At 49.1% G+C, this 19,418-nt stretch overlaps 1 protein-coding gene across 2 annotated transcripts; it reads left to right on the top strand.

Annotated features, from left to right (window-relative positions):
* The first annotated feature begins 475 nt into the window (after window positions 1-475).
* LOC122368227 lies at window positions 476-8,671 on the top strand. Of its 2 annotated transcripts, XM_043341960.1 has the most exons (3): window positions 476-6,683; window positions 7,024-7,442; window positions 8,116-8,671. In XM_043341960.1, the coding sequence occupies exons 1-2, from the start codon at window positions 893-895 to the stop codon at window positions 7,062-7,064; spliced, it is 5,832 nt and encodes a 1,943-aa protein (XP_043197895.1). In that variant the 5' UTR covers window positions 476-892; the 3' UTR covers window positions 7,065-7,442; window positions 8,116-8,671. The 2 variants fall into 2 exon arrangements, 1 of the variants encoding a protein (XP_043197895.1); XR_006254202.1 differs by lacking the exon at window positions 7,024-7,442.
* Window positions 8,672-19,418: the final 10,747 nt, after the last annotated feature.

The following is a 19,418-nucleotide window of genomic DNA, read 5'->3' as shown; positions in this document are numbered from 1 at the left end:
AGATCCAGTAAATGAAAACTGGGTGGTACCGGCGCGCTTGTCCAGCCTACGAATGGCAGCTGATTTACAGCGACCTGAATTTAAGTGAAGGTGCTGAGCAAGCACAAACAAATAACTTCCCGCGCCAGCCCATTGTATTCCAATTATAAACATCTGTCTTTATAATCATATCCAAAGAATTGCAGCATCGAATTATGGAATAGACATCAATGACCACAATGCAAATAACGTCATTAATTGAAGAGCCCCAACACAGGCCCTGATAAGCTACACATTGACAAACCTCACCCAATGTGTGTTCTCTGAAAGGTTTGAAGCTTCGGAGTTGCGGTAAATGCCGCCATGGAAATCGTGTTTGTTTGTTTGTTAATTGGGGCTTTATTTGGGGTTAATTGGGCCATGGAAATCGTGAGAAACGGATTATATTACAAAGATGAATCGACTACATTCATTTATAGCCAATAACCGTGTCGCCGACTCTGTGGCTCCCCGAAAATGGGCGCACGAGCCTATGCCAGAATTTGTTATAGGTCACGTGCCGAGGTCAACGAATGTGCGTAAAAATGATAGTTTCGAAAATGAGGTCGATAGAATTTGGCGAGTGTGAATACATTATGAAGTGATCCGGTAAATACGTTTCGATTCGCTCGTTTTAACACATCGATTTAAACGATCTAACGTAACGTACTCGTTCGTATCATCGGAAATGTCAAAGTAATTCGCGACATTTTTTGGTCCTCCGGGCCGGATCGCTTAACGTTCGATATCGTGAAATACTTGCGCTCGATTTTGCATGTCTCTGACGTTTAACGTAATGAGCATGAGGCATGCCCTTCTCGAGCTGTAACGTAAGCCTTTTGCACAGTCTGTTTTTGTAATTGTCTTTCCGACAATGGATAGTGCTTCGTTAAGAAAACTGAGAAGTCGAAAGAAGGCTCAGTTTACAAGACTGTGTAAACGGGCTGATACTTTGGTCGACACATCGGGAAGCCGAAGCCAAATCGAAGGCTTACTTAAAGAGCTTGATGAGGCTCTAGACGCTGTAAGTGAAGTGAATGACAGCTACACGGACAGCCTGAAAGATGACGACCGTGAAAAGGATCAGACCGAAGAATACATGACAGACGTCGAAGAAGCACATCAGAAGATTTGTGAACGCATTCGTGAACACTTCAGATCCCGTGGGGAATTAGCGTCGTCAGAGTCAGGAACAAGCAAAACAACTTCGAAGTCACAGTCTGCTGTCTCCAGTCGGTCAAGTCGATCTGCGGCCGCAAAGGAAGCCGAAATCGGAGCATCCCTGAAACGAATGGAGCTCAGTCAGCTCGAACTACGGATAGAAGAAGAAAGAAAAAGAGACGAGCTGAAAGAGAACTTAGAGAGGCAGAGACGAGAGATAGATCGAGAGGCACGAATCGCCGAAGCCAGAGATGCTGCACATCTCGCAGCAAGAGAAGCGGAGCTGCGTAAGGCAGCAGAAAATGAACTTCAGTGGGAACGGCGGCACGATTTTGACGGCGAAAACGAACTCGCTGGACCTTCTCAAGAACAAGAACGAGTTGGAACAGCAGAAGAAGGACTTGCAATCGAAGCTGACACCCCTGTGGCTGATAAGTCTCAAACGGAAACTGGTAATCGGCCGGCGCCGGAGCTGACTCGGGGTCAGACAGCTACATCATGGATATTGGAAGCTGCGAACAGGCCACAAGACACAGAACCGCCGAGAAATGGTCACTCGGGCTATCGGAGTGTCCCGCAGATTCAGCTCCCAAAGTTTAGCGGTAAGGCCACTGAGTGGCCCCAGTGGATTGGCCTTTTTAAATCGCTCATCCACGACCAGCCAGGCCTATCGGACGCTGAAAAACTCGCCCATCTCCAGGCATCCGTAACTGGTCTAGCTAAGCAGGCTGTCGAAGGAATGATGTTCGATGCAGCGCTGTATCCTTCCGCTCTACAAGCTCTGATGAAACGATTCGGGAGAGAAGACGATATCGTGAGCGCAAGCCTCAGTGCCGTCTTCAACACGTCTCCAATGAAAAATGTGGACCCGGTCATGCTGGAAAAGCTACACGCCGCCGTTCACTCCGCGGTCACAGTGCTGAACGCCATGGGTTTCCACGGAGACCTTAACAGTACTGAGAACCTACGTCGCATCATTTTCAAACTTCCGAATGACTTGAAAAGAGAGTGGGGACGTGAGGTCATCAAAATGGAGCCGGAGCGCCCAAACATGACACACTTTGATAGCTGGCTGGGACTACAAGTTCGAATCGCAATGGCCGTTCCTGCTCAGCCGCAAGATCGCAACATGGCACGCCCCAGTTCTGACTTCAGGCGCGCGCCCCGCACTCACTCGACATCGGTTGCTGTAACGACGACTCCTGAGGTCAGCGACAAGAGCGCAACACGTCGACAGCAAGTCAGTCACAACGAGCAGCCCTGCTGCTGTGGGGAGCGACACGATCTCGCCGTTTGTCCGTCCTTCCTGCAAAAATCGCCAAATGACCGCGCTAAGTTTGTCGCTGAAAGCGGGCGCTGCTTCCTCTGTCTTCAGCCCGATCATCGGTCTCGGCAGTGCCGATCCACGCAAAAATGCGGAGAGAACAGGTGCCAGGGAAGGCACCATCACCTGCTCCACGGCAGCGAAAGAATCTTCTCTCGTGCAGCCGGCACTGAGGAACGTTCAAACAGAACAGTGGCAGCAGCCTCAGGTCTCGGAGGGACGACACTGCTACAAATAGTACCTGTGCGTGTACATGGCGAACACAGCTACATCGACACATTCGCCGCTCTCGATTCCGGTGCACAGACCTCGCTGTGCACGGAAAATCTGGCGAAAAAGCTCAAACTGACGGGTGAATCGGAGTCGCTCCGTCTTAACAGTATCGAAGGAGCCGGGCCACAGAGAATCGCTCTGAGAACGTCCATGAAAATCACCCCCCTGGCTCGGGAATCGGAAGAAACAGAAGTCATGGCAAATGAAGTGTGGACAGTACCGAGGCTGAATATTCCCGTGCCATACATCAGCAGCTCAGCACGTTCGCAGTGGCGTCATGTGGAGGGGCTTGACGTCGCGCTTCCGAGGCCAGAGCAGGTGGAGGTCCTTCTTGGAGCAAACATTATCGAAGGAATCATCCAGCGCGAGGTTCGAATCGGAGAGCCTGGCCAGCCTGTGGCCATAAAGACGCACTTTGGATGGGCTTTGACCGGAACGATAACAAACCTCGTTCCATCGTCAGAACATCACGTGATGCATGTTCATCGGAGCCCAGCACAGGACCTCGATCTGACCAACCTGGTTCAGAAGTGGTGGGACATGGAGACTTTTGGAACAACACACTCCAAGGTGAAGCCTACATCGTATGAAGACCAAAGAGCTCTAAAAATCCTTGAAGAAACGGTCGAGCTGGTGGACGGGCGTCTTGAAGCCCCACTGCTGTGGAAAGACGATGACGTCTCGCTGCCGGATAACCGTCTCGGTGCGCTCCGTCGACTCGAGCGAAGCGAGAAATCTCTCCATAGAAGTCCAGAGACAAGAAAGAAATACCAAGAAACTATCGAAAGCTACGTGCAACTCGGTCACGCCCGAAAGCTCGAAGAATCGGAAGTGTTGAAACCGAGCTCAAAACGCTGGTACCTGCCACATCATGCGGTTCGCAATCCAAACAAGCCGGACAAAATACGGGTCGTATTCGACGCGGCCGCCAAGTTCAGTGGCACGTCCCTGAACGATCACCTGTTGACTGGACCCGATCTCCTGCAGGACCTACCTGGGCTGCTCATTCGGTTTCGTGAGCGGCCAGTCGCAATCGCTGGAGACATCGACCAGATGTTCCACCAGGTGCAAATTCTACAGCGTGACCGACCAGCCCTCAGCTTCTTGTGGAGGGACATGGAGCGGAACAGACCTCCTGACACGTATGAAATGAACAAAGCGATATTCGGAGCCAAATGCTCACCAGCAATCGCCAGTTTTGCACTGCAACTAGTCATCAAGAACGGCTCTGAGCTTACGCTCTCTCGTGATGAGGCCGCTGCAGTGGCAAGACAGTTCTATATGGACGATTTCGTTACATCAGAGAACTCCGTGGAGACGGCTAAAGTGATGCTCCATACTGTCGTCAAACTGGTCGCTGAAGGTGGATTCAAGCTTCGGAAGTGGGTCAGCAATTCACGAGAGGTGATGGAGTCAGTAGCACCTGAAGACAGGGCTCATGCCAAAACAGATATGTCCATACCGCTGCCGTCCGAGCGTGTCCTTGGTATAGCCTGGGATCCAGAGACAGACATGATCGGTGTTCATCGACCAGAAAAACGCACTGCCCCGCCTACCAAACGCGGAGTTCTAGCCACCACGGCATCGATCTTTGACCCACTCGGCCTGGTCGCACCGTTCACCCTTCGAGCGAAACTTCTCATGCAAGATCTCTGGAAACAGCAGCTGTCATGGGACTCTAAGCTGAATGAAAACGATACACATCGATGGACGGCATGGAAGATGGAAGCTGAGCAGCTCTCCCGACTGAGGATCCCCCGCTGTTTTGCTACGCCGGAGAGTGAAGTCGTTCGAAGAGAGCTCCATATCTTCAGCGACGCGTCGGAAGCGGCATTCGGTGCCGTCGGCTACCTCAGGCAGATCGACTCGACCGGCACAATCGCCTGCTCGCTGGTGATGAGTCGGACAAGAGTGGCACCGCTGAAAATGCTGACCATTGTGCGGTTAGAGCTGCAGGGCGCGGTTTTGGCCACACGACTGCATGACAGCATACAGTCGGCCCTCACGATTCAAGTGAACCAGACGTTCTACTGGACCGACAGTGAAGTAGTTCTCGGCTATATCAACAATGAGGCTCGACGGTTCCAGACCTTCGTCGCAAACAGAGTAGCCGAGATCAGAAGCCGATCGGAACCATATCAGTGGAGGCATGTCCCTGGTTCCCTGAACCCAGCGGACGAATGCTCCAGAGGCCAGCCGCTTTCCGAGATCGACTCTGACAGCCGGTGGTTCCGGGGTCCAAACTTTCTCTACAGACCGGAAATTGAATGGCCTTCTGCTCCCAAAACGGCCCAACCAAGTGCTAGCGATCCTGAAGTCAAAACGGTGGGCTCCGTGACCGTTGGACAGTCAGTTCCGACACTGCTGGTCGACCCGGCTCGCCACTCGTCGTGGACCCGCTATAGGCGTGTTACCGCCTGGGTATTGCGCTTCGCCTGCAACTTCATCGCCAGACACTCAGCTCAGTATCGAGACTGTGGCAACAACGGACCACTGTCTGCAGAGGAGCTGCGACTCGCTGAAATCCACATCCTCAAAGCAACTCAGCAGGACGCATTCAAGTCGGAAATCGACCTGCTCTCTCGTGGGAAGTCGGTGTCTGTCAGTAGCACTCTGCTTCAGCTTACGCCGCTGCTGGATTCAAGCGGAGTCATTCGAGTTGGAGGACGGCTGCAAGCAAGTCAACTTCCATTCTCAGCCAAGCACCCGGCTCTCCTACCAAGACGACACGAGGTTACTCGGCTCATAGTGACTTCAGTTCACCGTCAAGTGCTTCACTCGGGAGTCGACCACACGCTGAATGAGCTTCGGCAGGTGTACTGGATTCCGAAGGCGAGGAGCACCATCAAGTCATACCTACGAGGATGCGCCGTTTGCAAGAAACTGCACAGCCGCCCCCAGGCCCCTCTGATGGGGGACCTGCCTGAAGCGAGATTTGATTCTCAGCACGCTTTCAGCTCAGTCGGGCTGGATTTTTTCGGTCCTCTCCAAGTGCGTGTAGGCCGCAGGACGGAGCGTCGGTACGTCTTGCTTATCACCTGTCTGGCGTCAAGAGCGCTACATTTGGAGACCATCCCGTCTCTCGACACTGATAGTTTCCTGCTAGCACTCCGCCGTTTTATCGCTCGGCGCGGGAAACCAGCTCAGATATTCAGTGACAACTGGAAAAGTTTCAAGAGAGCCGATAAGGAGCTTCGTGATGCTCTCAGAAACTGGAACAACGAACAAATAAGCAACACGATGGCACAGAAGAACATCAAGTGGAGCTTCAACCCGCCTGGCAGTCCTCACATGGGTGGATGCTGGGAGAGACTGGTGTCTTCAGTGAAAAGAGCACTACGCGTCGTCCTGGGCAACCAGCTCGTCACAGATGAAGTTCTCAGCACTGTTCTCATGGAGGTCGAGTTCATGTTGAACAGTCGGCCGCTCACGTATGTGAGCACCGATGCAGATGATCCAGAGGCCTTGACTCCGAACCATTTGATTCTCGGTCGCGACTCTCCCAGTCTCGCTCCAGGCATGTTTTCTGGGGAACAACTGAGTTTCCGGAGACGATGGCGTCATGCTCAGCAGCTTGCAGATGTGGAGAAGGAAATCATGCCTCCCACTCCCGATGGAGGCCCCAAATGTCGGACCCCCTTTTTTGTATTTGTCTGGGTGTCTGGGGCGCATAGCGACACGGGACCGCCGGCTCGCTGGCCGGCTGCCCGTCCGGTCACGTGCTTGCGTCCCGACACCCACCATAAAACCATGTTCTTCGGAAATACACGCGCTCACTTCTCCTCTACCGACTGTGACGCCAACACCATCCGCGGACCCCGGCTCCGACGAGGGCGGCCGAAATGGCCGGCCCACAATTGGTGCCAGCGGTGGTGGTTGGTTGTCGGTGGAGGATTTTTGGCTTCAGGTGAGTTCTCTTTAAATTAATTTTATTTGCTATTTGTGATGTTTGAAATTTAATTGTGGGCCGGCCATTTCGGCCGCCCTCGTCGGAGCCGGGGTCCGCGGATGGTGTTGGCGTCACAGTCGGTAGAGGAGAAGTGAGCAATTGCAATTTCATTGAGCTCAATTCATTGTAAATAAAGCATCCACGATATATATGCTAGTATGAGAGGTGAATGATTCTCATTTGTATGATTGCCAAAACCTATGTTGTCGCTTGCTGTTGCCATCTTTCATTTCTTTACATATGTTGCAATGTCAAAAATGTCTTGATACTGACACATTAGCCCTGTTTCTTTTTTCAGGTTCGTGCTTCTTGTGGCGGAACGAGTGCAGCGTCAAATAATACCCAAAGGACATGCATGCTTCTCGATATTCCCAATTAATTAACAGTATACTTTATCGAACTAACTACTGATTAGCTTTAATTTTAGTCATCTGGTAAAAAAAAAAAATGACTTCTATAACATTGACCAATAACTTTTGGCCATTCTGAACAATTTACACCAGCGAAAGTGATAAGTGGCAATAAAAATTGTCCACAGAAAGTTTGTAAATTCAACAATTTACCAGCGATATAACTACATTAGAAGTATTGCTGTATGCATGCCTTCCCAAACGATTTCACGGGTATGACGTAATACACAGATGCACTCGTTCAGAAGACGCCACTCTTTAAAAGGACTTCATTTTTTCAACCGTATATTTTTTATTAAACAACTAAGTAAGTTCTAACACAATAGTTAGATATTCCAATAACACTTTAACCCACTAAAAACATTGGCCTCTTCAATTTATTCGTTAAAGTAATTCACTTGGCAGTACTATTAAAACCGGTCTTTTGCTAGTCATTGGCTCATTAGCCCAATTTTTTTTCTCCTTACTACTCACTTTGCGACGTAAACGATCTCTCGATCGACTGACCGGCGGTACTGCCCGTTTTTAACAATCATTCAATGTTTTGCTATCCGCTGTGTCAAAAACATGTCTTCCGTGTCATTTATACCATGATGTCTTCCAATGAATGTTCAGCCTTCACAAAGTTCATACTGCCGTTTTATCACCCAATTGTTATCACACACCAGGGAAAATGTATCACTGACCGGCACAGCGATAGCACAACATTATAACAAAAAGTGTATGTGGATGCATGTTTGAATACTTGGACACGGAAACAAATTCGAATGTCCTACGGACCCGAATGTTTTGGCCTTTGAAAGTCCATGGGTTCCGTGGCACGCCTGGGGAAGCATTACGACACTTGTGTCGCCCAGTGCTACGTGCCTTTTGTACAAATGTTGTACTGTACAGCTGTAAATATGAATGACTGTTTTGTATGATGTATATGTTGGGGCATTGTTTCGGCACATTTTAATTCGGTTCTTTTTCTATTACAGTCCTTGAGTTTCTGTTACCCATCTGGGAGTGGCCACTATCTGACTCCCCGAGCATCGACTACGGAGAAACGCCGATACGCATCACGGTCTGCAAAAGCTGGATGATCATAGTCATGATGGGATCGGACGCTCATCGCCGACCCGTCTGGCTGTCTCAGTCGCTCTGCATCTGGTCCACGAATCACACACTGCAACTGCGGACGCCATCACCGACTGCGCAGCAGCCGTACCTGCAGCAGCAGCAGTCGTACCTGGCGTTCCATGCGCGGTGTCATACGTGGATCTATGCAGTTAGGATCGTGATTGCTTATTGGTCGCCTCCTTTTGTCGGCTTGTTGGGGGAGGAAAGATATGTGGAGAAGGAAATCATGCCTCCCACTCCCGATGGAGGCCCCAAATGTCGGACCCCCTTTTTTTGTATTTGTCTGGGTGTCTGGGGCGCATAGCGACACGGGACCGCCGGCTCGCTGGCCGGCTGCCCGTCCGGTCACGTGCTTGCGTCCCGACACCCACCATAAAACCATGTTCTTCGGAAATACACGCGCTCACTTCTCCTCTACCGACTGTGACGCCAACACCATCCGCGGACCCCGGCTCCGACGAGGGCGGCCGAAATGGCCGGCCCACACAGAGCACTTTTGGAAATGCTGGCACAAAGAGTATCTGCCAACCCTGATGAAGAGGACCAAATGGTCGCGAGAGAGCCGACGAGTTCAGGTGGGCGACGTTGTGCTAGTCACCGACAACAACTTGCCGCGTGGAAGATGGCCGCTAGCACGAGTGGTGAAGGTCTTCCCCGGTTCCGACGGTCGCGTTAGAACGGTGGAGCTGAAGACTAAGAGCGGCACATACGTGCGACCGGTAGTCAAACTGTGCGTATTGGATGCCTCGGATGAGGAATAGGATGTCCAAAGGTCAACGTTCGAACGCAGTGTTAGTAGAATGCGCTCATGCGATTAGTGCTATGTTTTGTATTTTGTAGCCGGCGCGCGTGTAGTTAACGACCGTTTCCGCAGTGAGGGGGGAGGATGTCGCCGACTCTGTGGCTCCCCGAAAATGGGCGCACGAGCCTATGCCAGAATTTGTTATAGGTCACGTGCCGAGGTCAACGAATGTGCGTAAAAATGATAGTTTCGAAAATGAGGTCGATAGAATTTGGCGAGTGTGAATACATTATGAAGTGATCCGGTAAATACGTTTCGATTCGCTCGTTTTAACACATCGATTTAAACGATCTGACGTAACGTACTCGTTCGTATCATCGGAAATGTCAAAGTAATTCGCGACAAACCGTAAGAAAATGGAATCAATCTTTCAAAATAAACCACTGGTATCATAATTTACAATGCCATCAAGAACATAATCATCGCCAATAATTCAGCTTAGATTTGGTCTAAGTTCATCGCTATTTATTAGATTGGGATAGAGTATTGGCCATAGAACAGCACAGCTTGTTGCGTGGACGGTGACCACTGACCAGCCGACAGATTGACCCATTTCAGTCACCAGACCAACTTTACTGTCCGCCGATTGAAGCGTGCCTGCCAGATTGGACACGGCTCGCGGTGACCAGTGAGGTCATCAATGCGGTCCAGTGACGTCACGCCACCGCGGCCGGCGACAGAGAGCGATGGGTCGGCCGTAACGAGAGCCGGCCATTCGTCACAGAAAGGATGCAGATCCCCTACCAGCCTCCCGCCGGATGGGCCATACATCACCCACATACCGCCCGGATAGCCCATTAGTGTATCGAACAATCTCCAACGCATTAAACATACGTAATATAAATCAATCATTGTCATCCGCCTACACCTTATACTCAGCAATAAGCACAATGTCTGCTTATTGTACCAGCTGCAACGACCCTATACTCGGCATTGCCCAGCACCAGCCTCTAGCACCAGCCACGGTACGCAGACCGCACCGCCCCGGGGAACTAGGGGGTGGGAGCGGCATAACTGCATGATCGTGTGGAGTCAAACGGTCACACATGCGGTATGCGAGATTAGCGACGCACGCAGCACGGATAATTCCCTATGCAAACTAAGTGACGTACCACGGTGCATCGGCGAATGAACACAAGTAGATCCTGGATTAGAATGATGATGGTCTGAACGGGCTGGCCTTCAACACTCAGCAGTGGTCCAATACGGAAGCTGCATAATAATTGTATACAACTTTGCCCGGGAGCCCAAAGAAAACCTACAGAAATCGGCAACAGATGTCCACATTTTCGATGGGCCTCTCACTCTGAACTTATCAGTCTTCCATTTCATACTGCGAAACTATGGAAACGCGTATTGCCACGGGAAGAGGCTCTCCTCATGGCCCCATCGATCTGACCCCAACCCCGACCCCCTCTCCCCCACACAGTCAAGTGATTGAGAGCACGTTAACCCCGGCAGAAGTATCCCAGTTGAGACTCTCCTGCCCGGAATGAATCGTTAACCGACGAAACTATCCCCCACTGTCGTAACCCTCGGAACAATCGCTAACCCTGCGAGTGACGCCAAGGCCATGATGCCTCTTTATGGGCCATGATCCTGTTCGTGTCACGATAGCAGTAGTTACTGGCACGCCCCGAGAGCAGACGTCATAAGGTGCTTTTGATCGTGAGACGCTAACGATTCTCACACGCGAGCAGGTCTAGTCTCAATGGGGTTGGGAACTCGATTTTTTAAGAATGCATGAAAATGATCAAACTATTTTCACAGAATTTATGGTGCATACCATTGCCTCATAAAATCAATATGCTGAGAGAAATGGGGGAAGAAAGATAGGAAACTTGTTTTGAAAAGTTCTTGAAAAAAGATGCTCTTGATGCTGTTACGTCACATGTCACATTCTGCGGTTGACAAATAATGGCGCATCTGGCGCACCACAGATTACATGTTATATCAATGGGTGAAAGATGTTGTTTGTTTCACTCTGCCATTCGCGCTGTTTTTAACTTTAAATTATGCTAAAACATTTACGGATGAAATGTTCAGTGTCAAAAATTGATGTGTCTGCCGTGTACTATATTCCCACTTAACATTGAGCGCGTGATAAACATTTTATGTACCTCGAATTTTCAAATGATAAAGATGATGAATCGGAGGATGCTGAAAAGCAAAAGCTCATTCCAATATTTGGACTACTTTACGATTAAAATGTTTACATTCCTGTCATCTTATTGATCATTTATTTGTTCTTTTTTATGAAAATAACTTAAGGCGTTGAGAACCGAGGTAATTTCTATCTACCGTGCCTTAAGTTACCAGCAACAGCAATCTATCTACGCCCTACGGTGGCAAGGGAGACTGTGAAAGAAGCGTAAGATGGATTCTAAACAATTCTTTTGTGATATACTGAAGGGCAAAGTGCAGAGAAGAGCGTACAAGTCCTGTTTTGTGCCAGGCTGTTGCAGTAGCACTTATGAAACTCCGAAAACGATCTTCGTTCATATCCCGAACAACATTACCCTGAGGAGATGATCGTCTGCATAGCAGGAAGAGCTGATGCAAGTACTTTGAAATCCACTATCAAGTCGGTGCTATTGTTGTAATGATCACTGTGAGGTGAGATATTTTGTGCAAGGGCTGAGTGTAACCTGGAGTGTAATGCCCAGGAGATGACCTCCATTCGCCCACTGACCGGTCAGGGTTATAAAATTTGAGTGGATGGCGGTCCGTTTGGGGTTCAGATGTCAATTGTATTTTGTTACTGTCAAACAATACATGTTATGCTGGCAGCGAATGTGTGTAACGTCGGTTTTCGAAACAGAAGTTAGAACTGTAACGGCAGAGTGCTTGCTGGTCTCATCGTAAGTATTGTAAGTGTTGTAAGCAAAAGCATTGTCAATATTGTAAGTATTGTGAGCATTGATGTATGGTAGATATCACCTCACATGATCTCGGCTCAGATAACCCTCCCCGGTGTCCCTGTCAGTAAATGGCACCTGGATCATTACAGATAAGATAATTTGTCATAATTCTTAAAGAATTGGGTGGTTTTGACTCGTTTACTCGAGGTGCAGGTCGCATTTCAATACTTTTCCATAGGCTTGCAATGTAAAGGTCACGACTCTGACCTAACCTCAGGTCACAGATCAAAAATTCTGAGATATACAAACGACACATACTGCAGGTACTGTTTTGAAGACTTGATGAGAGGAAATAACTTCGTGAAAAACTCAAGCTCTGACGAGTTTGCAAACTTTTCTGAGGTGGGGTCAACAAACCCGCTCTGGTTACCTGACCTGACCTGACCCGGCATTTTTTTTTTTTTGCTGAGATGTGCGCAATGAGCATTTAGGAAAAGTCACCAAATATGAGCTGAATGTCTCGCGGCGTTTGGCAATTGTACAAGAAAATCCTGAAAGGCCTCCCCGTCCGAAATAGGAAATAGGGTTAATGTGTATATGAAGAGTTGCAGATGCCAAACATACCCAGATCTAAGACTGCAGTTCCCAGCGCCGCTGCAACGTTTTTAAAACAAACATACATAGGACATACAAACATGTTTATTTGCATCTGTTTTGGATAATAGCAACTCATGGCGCCATCACCCGCGATAACTGTTAGGATTTGAGATATATTTTTATTTAGGCCATTAGTTTGGCTGTAATGTTAATTAATATTAGTTGGGCGGAGTTTGGTAGTTTTTTATTTAACTTGTGGTATGTTGTGCTGATTGCGGGTTGTTCAAACCTTTCAAATGTAAGGACCTTATTGAACTCAACCCTACCCCTACACTACCCTACATACGACTGGACGCTTTCCAAGCCCACAAGCATCACGACGCCGAGATGGAAAGTAGCCGGGAAATCACCCTCGCCATCTGCTCTAGAGCTAATCGTGTGGGGCGGCGTGTGGGGCGCCGCTTAGCCTATGGGGGTGCACTTCTAGTGGATGGGGGACGGGGGTGCACCTGCACCCCTTTCATATGGAAAGTTACTTCCCTGATTACAGCTCCCCGTATTGCACCTAATCAGGGAACGGCCAGCAAACGAAGGAACTATTTCTGGATGACAGGCGAATAACCGCTCACGCAAGGAGCGGAGCTCCGCCCCGTCCAAAGTGGCCAACAAAGCAGAGACAGAGGCAGCATCACATCTTCCATCAAAGAACTGGTTTCTGGCTTGGAAGATGAGCTCCATCTTTGCATCCGAGTCGGTGCTGTCAGGAATCAGCTGGTCTAATGGAGTGAGAGTAGTCAGACGACTAGCTATTGTATCAGAGCTGCCTGGTCTTCGTAGCATTTGCACCGATTCTTCTCGATCGGACTCTGAATTCTGTCCCTCCTGCGTATTACTTGAGGCATTGCTATGTAGCTAAGTCTTTGGCACAGTTTCATTATCCATGCTTTGCAAACAGTGCCATAACAACACAGTTAATTAATCACCAAGCTTCTTTGCAAGTTCCAATACAGTTGAATCGCACGCGATTTGAGTGCAAAAATCAAGAAAAGTGCCAACTTGTTCCCGTAAAATATTTTGAATATTGACCTAAAAAAATGAGTAATTTCCAGATAAAATAACAGCGAAATCAGTTTTCGCTTGCCAATAAAACTCACAGATATTGAAGCTCCATTATTAAAGGAACATTTTAGTATATGCCATTCTTGATAAAACTTCTTAGCCACGCAATACCAGCGCAAAATAAAGAGACACTGAAAACACGACCAATCACTCCGATTTACCATAGGAAAATACCACAGGGGAGCAATGCCGCTTCAACCCTATTGGCCGTAGTGTCTAACGGTGGCGGCCATATTGCGCAGACCAGAAACCGGCTGCCGCCTGTGTTGAGGAATAGGGAATTCGGGACCTCGATTTACGTTTGCGGCCGCCGTATCCGTTACGTTCAAGTTACGTAGATACGGAACCCGGCATCTTACGCAGAATTGAGTGGGGAACACGGTCGTATCTTCAGAATTCCTCAAATTCACTCGCCTGACCTACATTTGCCCCGGCCGAGGGGGTTGGTTGAACCCACCTCGCTAATGCACCGCTAATTAAACTAGAATTAAGCGGTAAAGTGGTCGTATGCGGCAAAGTATAATGCAGAGTGACTGGTAGGAACCCGCTGTAAGGGTCTCAGGTCAACCGGTGACCTCTGAGGTCAGGTCAAGTGATCTAAGGCACGGGTTCGGTTTTTGGTAAATAACTTCGCCAAAAATGGCCGTAGCGCCGCGATTTTGATATCATCGTGTTCAGCTAGCTCAGGCGCATCGAGTGATATACTTTTTGTTCGGGTCAGGTCAACTTAGGGTATTGACCTCAGGTCAAGGTCAGGTCAGCACCCCCAGGTCACGAAGCTGGTCGAAAGAGGTCATGTCGCATATCATTCGATTCGGCAGGTCTTCCTGAGTCCATTGGTGGCTTTCCCGACTCGCTAGCTCAATTTGATCGGGAGTTATTGAAGAAAAATGGTGACCCTTGTGACGTCACGAATGACGTCACGCAAGGGCAACAATGCAAATATGAAGCATAGGACCTTGCAAAGAGTGCATGAAATCATGATTTTATATGCTTGAGATAGTTTCAGATCATTCTCGGCGCCAAAATAACAATTTTCATATTTCCCCATTGACTTATAAGGGTTTAACGTATTAGTTCCTTATAGCTGATGATTTTTTAGGATTTCATCTTGTTCTCCACTCAATTCTGCGTAAGATGCCGGGTTCCGTGTCCACATAGCTTGAGCGTAACGGATGCAGCGACCGCAAACGTAAATCGAGGTCCCGAATTCCCTATTCCCCAGCACAGGCGGCGGCCGCTTTCTGGTCTGCGCAACATGGCGGCACCGTTGGACACCATTTGGCGGCCGATGCGCATTCCACATTATAGAGTTCAGTGGAAAATACATAGAAAATGTCTGTCTCAACTGCGCCAAATATACAGACAGTTATATACCTACATGTGACGTCATGATTAGCCCGACCAATCAGAAGCAAGTTGTTTTCAGCCACAAATAATTAATTTCTGAACTAACTAGGCATTTTTTTAACAAAGTGATTTTAAATTAAATCATTAAAAATTCTGAGCTTTTTTATTTTACCAAAACATACAGAGCATGCAGATAGGTCCCAACCCTATTAAATGGATGTTTCGGGATGAAAACATGTTTTTTAATGCTAGTACGGAGTACCACTGCCCTTCGGAAAAGATAATAGACAATTCAAAAGATAAGCAGTGCTAGGACTCGAACACATCCTACCAGAGCACCAACTCAGTCCCACGCGCCAGACAGGTATATCAAATTATTCAAATAAGGTCACCTAGCGACAACTTATCGATGAAGGTACGACACCAATAACATATTTCCTACAACACCTGAACGGCACACCGTCATAAGACCATCCCAGACGATAAAATACAGCCGGGCGTCACTTCACTACCAAGAAAAGCGTCACCGAGCCGCCGGCGTCCGTGTCAATTCAACATTTACGTCACAATTCCCCGACCCAATCAGCCGCGGCCGGCTGTAATAGCCGCTGACGAATGGTACGACATCCTATTCGGCGCACAAATTGAAGGCCGGCGGCGGCCGGTCCCGGCGGGCACTGGCGGTGACCCGCGACCGCGACATCAGGTACAGGATCAGCGCTCGGCTCTGTTCCAGCCTGCGCGGCGACACCATCATATGACGTCATGGGAAGCCTTGGTGAGTTAATACGGTCAATTAGTGGACATGTGCAGCAAGTGGCAAGGAAACAACACCAGTTGTTTGAACTGGCGGCAGCAACCAAAGTTACGAGTACAGCTGATAAGAAAACTGAAAAACAAAATGGGGCCCAGACTGTCTCACCATCGACTAGCAAACCCGCTAAGCGAAATACACCTTATGGTGTTATAATTATGCTATAGCGAACGTGACCAGAAAAATCATAAAGCAAATCCCGAGAAATAGCCGTAGAGGTACATATTGAATCATGCTGCCACTAAGAGCACGGCCCACCGAGTCAGCCTCCCAGGGTTTCCAACGGACCGCGGTCCCACTCTGGGCTCGGTGGTAGCCCCCGTACATCACCCACCATCACCGTCACGTACAGGCGTCACCCGTTCGTTCAACTAACTGCAAATGAGGGCCGGCCGGCACCACTGCCGGCCAGCGCGGCCCTGCTGGCTGCTCAGCTCACTGGGCTGGATCGGTCAGCCACCGCCATGAGAGGGACGTATGGTGGTGTGAGCGTAGTCAATGATTAGCCAACTACATATTCGTCTTGTAGATTCAGGACATGCTGTGAAAAGCTGACACAATATACAAAGAAATATTTGCATTGTGCGCCTCAATAGCGCAATCAAGAGACCAGTTCCACTAAGTCGAGCCGGACAAAGAAAAATGGAAAGGATTCCAATCCAATCATTTTCCTTCGAAACATCCAGCTCCTCAGGCCACAGCCGTTTTCCACGTTCTCTGATATTCGACCACTTTCAACAAACAAGCGCTGTAGAAATAGAGAACTGGCAACAGCGGCTGGCAAATCAGACGGTTGGCTGTCGAGTGCGCCCAGATTGTGTGGAGGCCGTCGGCCCGTCAATTCCCCGTCAGCGGCAGCAGACAAACTCCATTTCTCTCCGACGTTAAAAGTGTCTCCACTCGACGCAAGTGCAACCAAGGAGGAGGCGAAATGAAAAGCATCCAGGCCGACGGTCATTGTAGGGTAGGAAAGAGCTCATATAAAAGAAGGAAGACTGTGCGAAAAAAGGATGAGGGTAAATAAATTTGGCTTTGAAAATATGGCTAAAGAAAAGTTGAGTTTCCTTAGACAGGCATGCAGAGCATATCATATCTCTATGTCCATGTCAGGAAGGTAAGCGGCTGTCGCAACTTGGCATTCAGTCTTAGGTGTCTCAGCATGAACCACGTATTCCAAAACAAAGCAACAAGGCGAAGGCGCAGGCAGACAAATACGGCACAGGTTAACAAAATCTTGGTGATTCACAAAAAAATTGACGGCGTTTTACTATATTCAAATTTCAATACAACCAGCAAAAGAAAACGATGAGCAACAGAAAACAAAATGAAGTGAGCATCGCAAAAACGCAGGAGCTGGCTTTCCGGACCCGGTATAGGTCCATTGCTCAGTGTCTCGTCAGGCATTAGCGATCGGACAGTGGACCGTGGACAGTGAATGGCCGACAACCGGGACTAAAAGCAAACGGGACTGGGGCATTCGGCCGCACTCGCGTGTACTGACAGGGTAGGCTGTACCGCAGCGCACGCCTGTCGCGCGGCACAGTCTACCAGTACAGGCAGCGACGGACCGCGCGCGGCGCACACAAACCCCGCCCACCACGCTCGCTCCACCGCTCGCGGGGCAGAACATATAATTCACCGCCGCTCACTTCCACAAATCTCCACACCACTTAGCACCCGGCTTACTGATAACGGGCCAGAACGTTCGCTATTCATTAGCGCGGCACGCAAAAACACAATCACGTCGCTCGCAGGCCCGGTCGGCCGCTAAATAATGAGGTCTGGAGCGGTGCGTCCGTGTTGGTGCCGGCCGCTCGGGCCCGGAGCTGTTACCAGGGTCGCTGTGAGCGGAAAAACGGGCGGAGGTGGAAGCCGCCTACAGAGTGATTGGATGGATGGCACGGCCCACCTGCCACTATAGATCCGATTCCGATTCGATTCGACAAAGCACATTCGATTTGCTGACAGACAGCCACGGCGTCCGACGGCTTGTTGGGAATGCACATTCGGAAATTGATAACATCCGGTCACGTAACGGGCTGCAAAAACACACCGTATTCGTATACAGGCGGAGGAGCAGTGGGGATGGAATGACTGGCATCCATCGTGTTCCTTGAGCATATTTGCTGTTCTCCGATATATTTAAACAATGCATGAAAAACCAAACAGATGAAATCAACAAAACCGTAGGCCAATGGAGATAGGTATTAAAGGCTTTTCCACGGTTGTTGATACATTTCTCCATAGGTTTACCTCAATAACATCGATTAATGACAAACCTTTTCAGCACATAGAGGATTCTTCATGGCTCAGAGTGAAAGATAAGGATATCTTTTCCAAGCGGGTTACTGAAAAACCGAGCGACGAAGGAGCGAGGTTTTTCTGTAACACGCGAGGAAAAGATATCCTATCTTCCACGAGTGAGCCATGAGGAATCCTATATCTTTCTATGTTGAGGTTTATTTTTGATTAATAAAATATCATATTTAAATATATTCATCTATGTAAAAATAAAATAGATTCCGAGTAGTTTGTTCTTATTTCATAAGTTATAAACAACCAGTAAAAATGTCGTTCGGTTATTGACCCATCATCACTTGAACTCTTGATTTTTCGCTATGAACCCTCGAGACCTTATCTTTGCATCTCAGAGGGATGCAGAGATAACAATTTCTTATCTCTGCATCTCAGAGGAGTGCGAGATAGAAATATCCCTGCACTGTAGACCCAATGGCAAATAAACCTCAACTAGAAAGATAGCAATATCAATCCGCCATGCATCGGGCGAGACGGCAAAGGAATGACCAATGGTTTCGACGCGGCCCGAAGGACGGCCTCATGACGGCCTCAGTCACAGCCGGTGGATAATGCATGATTCCAGCGAGCGTCTCTCGGACGTCAGGGCCACTTGGACGTGAGTTTACTTCAATGGGACTCTGTCGGCGACACTGCTGCAGCGCTGACGAGTGTATGATACCAGCATAAAGCGGCCTGCGGTATACCGATGCAAAGTCGCCGTCCACACTGGACATTATTATTTATGTTGTGTGACAGCAGACGCAGAGGTCTCGTAACCCGACTTTCTGATAATGCAGTTAACAGTTGGACAAAAACAGGCCAAATCGTGAATACTTTTTTCCGGGTGAGTTAATTGAAGTTAATTGAAGTCAAGAGTCGTAGAACCATTGCGGCTCTGGGAAACACACCAAGCCGAGCAATTAAAAACCAAACACTGGGTAGCTAATCTGAGTTCAGCCACTGTGAATCTTTGACTACGTAACTTGAGAATGCAATCAGCAAATGGAAAGGGAAATCACCCACTGCCACCCAGACATACTGTTACCCAGCCGCACTAATACCCCATTCGGTGCGTTTCAGACAAAGCAAGTGCAGACCAAAAGTCGATCTAATCCCCCACACACCGGCACGCAAGCCATCCACGGTTCTCAGCTCGCATAAGAGCCTCGTAGCGGCCAGTAACGGCCGCACGGCGCTCCGTTCGTCTGTTCGTAGACGGAGCACGTGCCAGGCTAGCCTTGGGCTGGGGCGCCGGGATCAGTGGGACGGCCCGGCGGCTTCCCTCGAGTGCCCTCGGGCCGGCCGCGGCTGCCAGCGCCT

Source organism: Amphibalanus amphitrite, unplaced genomic scaffold (assembly GCF_019059575.1).
Source record: "Amphibalanus amphitrite isolate SeventyFive unplaced genomic scaffold, NRLGWU_Aamphi_draft 000932F_arrow, whole genome shotgun sequence".
Taxonomy (NCBI): domain Eukaryota; kingdom Metazoa; phylum Arthropoda; class Thecostraca; order Balanomorpha; family Balanidae; genus Amphibalanus; species Amphibalanus amphitrite.
This window is presented reverse-complemented; position numbering and strand designations above follow the sequence as displayed.